We start from the raw sequence: 7747 nt of genomic DNA on the forward strand, positions 1-7747 counted from the left end.
TCCAGAGGGAGACTAGAGACTCTCGGACCTCCATGAATGAGGAACCAAGCTCAGCGCAAGATTACCATGGTGATATACATGAGGAAATGCTTGAAATGGACCTGTATGCCCTTCTTAATCACACCCTCTGTCAACCACTGCCAGATGATGTCCAAGTTTGATGAAGCAATCGAGCACATGGCTATCTCAAACTTAAAGACCCAACAGACCTTGGAACAACTCACTGCTCTTGTTGCTCAGTTAGCGACCGCTTCATCCCAAGAGAAGACCAATGACTCTAGACATGAGTCTAGACGCTATCGTACTGCTGCGCATCCGAGGTGTGAAATCCACCAAAAAGTTGTGTGTGTGACATTTGTTACTTTGTACATATTTAGTTGTTGTGTTTACATTTTTGTTCTACGTGGGCAGTATAGGGAGAGAAGGCTCTCCATTAGTATGATATTATGCAGCATGAGGGCCCTGTGCCAAACAAGTTCATATTGACATGTGTTCTAAAAGCTTGTAATAGCATTGGGGCCGTAAGGCATGGTAGAATGATATCTGATCAGATAATCAGGACAGAATCCGATTTTGATGTAGAAGTAGGAAATGCACTCATTGATATGTACTCCAAACATGGAGAACCTGCTGAAGCATATGAAGTGTTCAATGCGCTGGCAAATTCAGATGTAGGATCCTGGGGTGCAATGATTGCTACAAGGTCATGATCTAGCCAGTATTGAACTTTATGGATGGATGGAACAGGAATGTGTGTTTCCCAACAAGGTTGTCTTTTTGTCTGTCTTGAAAGCTTGTGGCAGCATAGGGGCTGCAAGCAAGGGCCAGGAGATACATGCCAAGATTGCTAGAGAGGGGTTTTTGAAAAGTGATATTTTTGCTGGCAATGCTTTGGTGGATATGTATGCGAAATGTGGCTTTCTTGCTAAAGCACATGATGTGTTTGACAAGCTTCTATTTAGGGATGTAGTCTCATGGAATGCATTAATCACAGGATATGCTTTGCTTCGAAAGGCGAAAAATGTGTTTGACTTATTTGACAAGATGATAGTAGAAGGTGTCAAACCAGATTCTGTCACTTTCATTATTGTCATGAATGCATGCAGTTATGCAGGCCTATTGGCTAAAGGAAAGTTGTATTTTGAAACTATGAATAAATGCTATGGCATCATCCCAACATTAGAATATCATACTTGTATGGTTGATCTATTGGCACGTGCAGGGCACATAGAGCAAGTGGTAACATCAATCAAGGAAATGCCATTTTTGGCTAATCCTACAATGTGGCTTTCTGTGTTGAGTGCTTGTCAAAAATGGGGAAATCTGATACTTGGAAGGCTAGCCTTTGAGCATGCAGTCCAATTGGATGAAAGAGATGCTGCAGCTTATGTCTCTATGAGTAATATCTATGCCAATGCTGGAAAGCAAGCAGATGTAGACAAGGTTGAAGTTATGAGAGTTCAAAAGCAAGCATTGATGAAGCTGGAACACAGTTGGTGGACTGATTTGAGCGGTAATGTCCATTTCTTTTATGTGGATAATAAAAAGCATAAACTAGAATATCTTGCTAATAAAATGTCAGAGGATGGGGATTCACCACAATCATATTGGATGTCACAGGAGATGTTTGTAGATGGAGGAAAACGTGTATTGTGTGGTCACATTGAGAAGTTTGCTATTGCATGTGCTCTTATAAGTACACCCAGAGGGTCATCCGTACATGTGGTGAAAGATATGCAAACATGCAGTAGTTGTCATGCTACCATATCACTTGTATCAAAAATTGAGAAGCGCAGAATCCTTATTAAAGATGCAAATTGTTTTCATGTGTTAGAAGATGGAGTGTGTGCTTGTGGGCACGATTGGTGATGGTATGTATCTACTGCTTTTCTGAGGGGGCCACTTTTCTGGAGGGGAAAAAGGGGCTCGAAATAAAAAAAGGGGACTTGCGGAGTATTGACGCCTGGGGAGAAAACACAAAGAGGGGAGGAACGCAGTGCATCGAGGGAGGGGAAGATAAAAAACGAAGGATTGTAAAGAAAAGTAGGAGTTCAAGGCGACAGGAATTCGGGATGAAGCGTCGATAGAGCGTAAAGACCGTAGTATGTTGCTGAATTATGTTATTGGAAGGGTGGAACGTGAATTGTCATCCTGCTAGACCAAAGAAGGCATTGCTATCACACCTATCTGTTGATCCAGAGCGAGATCATGTCAAATAGCTCCTAGTGCAGTCAATGAAATTTGACAAGTAGCTTGAGCTTATCGAATTTATTTCATGAAGACGGAAGATGAAGGATTTGACTATCTTGTTGATCATTCAATCGTAATGTATTTGATGGATCCGAAGATGGAGTTTATAAAATTTTATGGTAAGAATTACAGTGACAGTGAGCTGGCTGATGGGATTATCGAACAGATAAAGAACCATAGATCGTGAGAAGAGAAGAGAGAGTGAGAGACATAGACACTGAGAGAGAGAGGATCTTTTCCATGTTATCTGGCACAATCGAGCAAGAACAACATACTCTGCATCAAGATCTAATACAATTGAGCAATAATAGAGCATACTCTGCATCAAGGAATAGAGCATCCAGCCCTTCATTGCCCTCAGACTATTTCCACTACTTGGATAGAGCTGAATCAGCTTGGAGAATTTAGTTAAAGTTGCTCACAGATCATATATTATACATTATAGAATCGCATACTGTCATTATTTTGAAGCCATGACTTCCCTGCCACTTTCCCAAGAGTTGTAGTTATGCCACTCTGTAAAGCACATCTATGTACTTATCATCACAAATACAACATTGGCTGCTAGTGAATTCGCTTTGCTCGCAGCTGCATTGAATCCAATGACTGCCTATCAGCTCAATCAACAACTCCCTACCTCGATATGACCAGCAATCAACACCATTGTGTCTTTGGTACCCTTGTTAAGACTTTGTACCCGGAGCGCCTTTGTTATTAAGGAGTTTTACAACAAGATATAACTGCTGTATTTTTGAGTGACTTTGACTGTTGTTTGAGCTGTAATGCCAATTTTGACAGCCGCGAAAAGACTTCAGCTATGAGAATTTTGCAGATTGAGATAGGTATAACAGTGACATGAGTTTTATTGTCATCATCCTAATCTCTTCTAACACCTAAGGAAGTAAGCGCCTGCATTTGAAGACCTTCAGAATTGAGGAATCTTCTTTCTTGGAATTTCTTAAGAACCTCTGTGGTCGCAACTTTACTTTCGAAAACCCCTCGACATCTTTGGTGAACCCGACGTGAAAGCATTGCATAAATTTCAGGATGGCAGCATCAGTTTCAGCCTCTTCTACGGTTCCTGCTTTGCTCTCTACTTCAGCTCCATCATTGACTGCTGCTTCAAGTACTTCAACGGATGATTTAAAGCAGATTTTGTAGAATATGTCTATGTATATGCAGCTTCAAAATCAGCAGACACAATTGTATATGCAGCAGCAGCAGTTGCATCAACAACAGTTGTCTCAGCAAAGGCAACTATATTCGGAGCAGGAGAATGCAATCAGCGCGACTAAGGCAATTGAAGCAGTTGAGAATGAGAAGAAGATATTTGATGGCCATAATGTTTCGGCTTATTTGAAGACGTATGAGATCAAGATGGGATTTATTGGAGTACCAGCAGGACTTATGAGTAAGTATTTCCTTCGTTTTGTCACACCCGCCTTGAGGGCAAAAGTGACTGATCTTTTTCTTCAAAATTTGCATTGGCAAGATTTTAAGAAGGCCGTGAAAGAAGAGTATTTCCTTGAGGACTTTGGAATGGCTACACAGCGGTCATTCCGAGAGTGGGTCTACATGCCAAACAAAGGTCTAGCTGCTTTAGAGTTGATACAAGAATTTGAAGAGAGGTATAGTCAGCTTGATGCCATTGAACAAAGAGCATTGGATGTTGAGAAAGTTGAGCTTTTCTTGCAAGTTGCAGATCCTGCTCTTCAGGAAGAATTAGGAGAGCTTCTTGAGGATCGCACGAAGCCTATGGGTCTTAAAACGGATTGGCAAGATGCCCAGGATGCAGTCTCAACTTTGACCAAGAGGAGGATATGGAAGACCCGCCTAAAGAATGGATCTATGACACCGATGTCGTCTTCTGCTCCTATGCCTGCTTTTATCCCTGTTATTTCTTCTCTTCCTCAGCCAGTTTCTTGGCCTATGCCAGTGCCTACTGTTTCTACTCCTCCCGTTCCTCCTGTTCCAAGACCGATGCCTGCTCCTTCTGCTCCAAAACCATCCACTCCGTCGGTTCCTTCCTCTCTTGATGACATAATCAAAGGCATAACGGATTTGACACTAGAGTTAGTTAAAGCAGAATTGGTGGGAAAATTGAAAGAGCAGTTTTCTTTGACCATGCCTACTATTCCTTCTAGTGCTCCTATTGCACCTAGGAGTGCTCCTAGTGTACCTAGGAGAGATCGAAGATGTATTTGGTGTGATAGTACGGACCATCAGCATTGCAGGGATTGTGAATCTTTTCAGGATGCAAGGAGGAAGAATTTGGTATTTTGGGAACAAGATGGTAAGATTTGGTTGCTTGAAACAGGAGCTCCGCTTGCTACCAATTTTGGGAAAGGCGGAATGAAGAAATTAGTGGATGACATGGCTACGCGTACTTCTTATGTGGCAGCTAGAGGAGATGCTTCTGCATATGGAGTCCAGATTGAGAAAGGATCAGAGAATCAGTCAGCATTATGGACTTATTCTATGGAGACGGCAAACAAGGGAAAAATTTAGCAGGCTGTTTTGACTAGTGTAGGTTCTAGCATCATATCTCAGACAGGTTGGGATTCGCCTGTTAACAGGTACACTATTTATGCCTACTTGGCTAAGTCTCAGGGAGCAGATGTACTTGTTGAGGAGAAGCGTAAGAGGGATGAAGAAAATCCAAATGCAGCTAAAAAGACTAGAGCGGGTGAGCTTGTTACTCCACCTACTGCAGGACCGTCTTTGAGGCCAGGGCCAGAACGACAGATAGAAGATGCTCGAAAGAAAGAAAAGAGGCAAGAGCCTAGAGAGAGAAAGCAGCCACGGTTTAGATTGATGTCTAATATTGAGACATCTACGGACATGAAGAAAATATTTAATGACAAGATACTTGGCAGCAAGGTGACTTTTACTATTTTTGAGGTTTTGGGCATCTTGAAAAGAGAGTTTCAAGATCAGTTTCAAGAAGTCCTGAAGAGGAAAAGACATGCATTGCCTACTACTGATACACAAGGAGTTTTGATTGGGGAGTTGGATGAGGATGAGGATGAGGTTATGGTTGAGAATGCTTCTATTTTTCCACAGATAGAGAAGAGGGTTCAACCTATGCATTATGCTCAAACTGATGAGCCTGTCTTGATACCGCGTAGTCACTTTTCGCGGAGTCATTGGGCTAGGGCAACTACAGAAACAATGGTAAAAATTGGAGAGAAACAGGTGCCTTATGTTGCTTTGGTGGATCATGGTTCAGAGATTAATCTCATAGTTCGTGGAGTTTATGAAAGTAATAGATGGCCTATGGATGTAGAGCATGGGTGGCGTAGGAGGATTTCCATTTCTTTGTGCAGGATTCATGCTCTTATCCCATAATCCTTGGACAGCCATTCATCACAGAGATGCGCATGGAAACAAAAGAAATGGATGATGGATCTGCTTATGCACGGATTCGTAGTAAGGATGGTATGAGAGCAGTTCAGTTTATGACTATGTGTGTGAACCATGTTAGAAACAGGGATACTCTTAGAGATACACCTTTACCCACTGTGAGGGATTTGGGTTTTCATTAGGTACCGCTGTTTCACGAGACGACGGTGGTACAGAGTAGAGAAGATTGGAGTTCTCGCCTCCTGGCAGCAGTGTTTTCTCCTCCAGATTTGTTGGAATTTCAGCAAAACAGTTCGATGAGTTATTAGAAGACTTCTAAGTTGCCTAGAGCTGCCAGGCAGTACAAATATGCAGGAAGAAATTTTAGCCGCTATGGTTGATCATGTTTGCCATGTCTATGATATTGTGGCTTTCATAGAAGAACTCTATGTTGGAAATTGATTCCTGATTGGCAAGTACCTTAGTACACTAAGCAAAAGAGATGAATGGACAGATGAAGAGTTCAAGAAGATCAGAAGAAAAGCCTATGGTTATTTTCTCAAGGACGGATTTCTTTGGAAGCTCTCGAAGAAAAGAGGTGGATTACCCTTGCGGATTGTCTGCGATAAAGAGACATAGTTACAGGTGATGAGGGAGTTTCATGAGAGTCCTTGGGCTGGTCATAGAGGAGTATGGGCTACTTATGAGAAAATCAAGGAGAAATATTGGTGGAAAGGCATGTATAGAGATGTTTCTCACTTTGTAGAGACTTGCAGAGACTGCCAGATGTATTCGGTAGTGCGTCATCGAGATGAGCTTCATCCGACCTATCCGCTATGCATTCATTATAAGTGGGTAGTTGACTTGGTTACTATGCCTATGGGTCTATGGCAGATGAGATATATTGTTTTGGCTAGAGAGGATCTTACCAATCATGTTGAGGGCAGACCTTTGAGAACGAATACCACTAGTGCAGTGTGTAAGTTCTTATTGGAAGAAATTTTTTGTAGGTATGGCTGTGTGGGTAAGATCACTGCAGATCACGGTGAACTGGATGCAGATGAAGCTAGGGAGTTTTTCTCTCAATTAGGAATCAAGTTGGCTCTAACCACAACATACAATTCAGAGGGAAATGGGAAGAGTTAAAGAGGGCATCCGTCGATAGTGAAAGCATTAGCCAAAGCATGCAGAGGACGGATTAGAGAATGACCGAGACTTCTACCATTTGCTTTTTGGGCTGATCGTACGACTCATAGTGTTACCACAGGATATATGCCCGCAAAGTTGATGTATGGTCAGAAACGGGTTATGCCGACTGAGACTTGTGCTTTGACTTGGTCAGTTTTACCTTGGCAGGAGGATTTGACGAGAGAGGAGCTCTTAGCTCTTCAGATTCGACAGTTGGAGAGAAGACCAGAGGATATTCAGCTAGCTATTGACAGGTTGAAGGTTGCTAGACTAAGAAATAAGGATAGGTTTGTCAGTAGGCATCGCTTGCGGCCTAGAGCAATAGAAGAGGGAGACTGGGCATTAGTCTTTGATAGTAGCCTTGAAAATCAGTATACTGCACTTCGAAAGATGGTGAAAAGATGGTTTGGGCCGTACATAGTCAGACATGTCTTTGATAATGCAACATATGAGCTAAAGAATTGGATGGGACAGTGCTTAGAGTGCTTATTGCAAGAAAAAGAATCAAGATTTTCAAGAAAAGAGATGATGAGGATTATGCATTGGAAGATTTTGCAAGAGAAGAGCAACGAGAAGAAACTCCAATAGAAGAGATAGATGATATGATAGATAATCTTGCTGATATACCGGAAATACACACTAAAGAGATTGATCTGTTCGTGGTTCTTGACGATAATGATCATGGGTAGTTGGCCCATCCGGAGGAGCGTAGGATTAGAGGGGGTGGATGTCGTACTGCTGCGCATCCGAGGTGTGAAATCCACCAAAAAGTTGTGTGTGTGACATTTGTTACTTTGTACATATTTAGTTGTTGTGTTTACATTTTTGTTATGTGTGGGCAGTATAGGGAGAGAAGGCTCTCCATTAGTATGATATTATGCAGCATGAGGGCCTTGTGCCAAATAAGTTCATATTGACATGTGTTCTAAAAGCTTGTAATAGCATTGGGGCCGTAAGGCATGGTAGA

General features: G+C 42.1%; 1 protein-coding gene across 1 annotated transcript; it reads left to right on the forward strand.

Moving 5' to 3' along the window:
* The first annotated feature begins 536 nt into the window (after window positions 1–536).
* Window positions 537–1869, forward strand: LOC148034695 (putative pentatricopeptide repeat-containing protein At2g01510). Its single transcript, XM_087680697.1, has 2 exons — window positions 537–703; window positions 804–1869. Exons 1-2 carry the CDS (start codon window positions 537–539, stop codon window positions 1867–1869), a joined length of 1233 nt encoding a protein of 410 aa, XP_087536823.1.
* Window positions 1870–7747: the final 5878 nt, after the last annotated feature.

This window comes from Lygodium microphyllum, chromosome 6 (assembly GCF_053477565.2).
Source record: "Lygodium microphyllum isolate KBCC chromosome 6, Lygodium_microphyllum_v1.1.10, whole genome shotgun sequence".
Lineage (NCBI taxonomy): Eukaryota > Viridiplantae > Streptophyta > Polypodiopsida > Schizaeales > Lygodiaceae > Lygodium > Lygodium microphyllum.

What these genes read in the sequence shown, in the direction of transcription:
- LOC148034695 (XM_087680697.1), top strand. Translation starts at nt 537, where the DNA reads ATGATATCTGATCAGATAATCAGGACAGAATCCGATTTTGATGTAGAA. An exon ending in GGTGCAATGATTGCTACAAG is followed by an intron (nt 704 to 803) that starts GTCATGATCTAG and finishes AGCTTGTGGCAG; the next exon opens with CATAGGGGCTGCAAGCAAGG.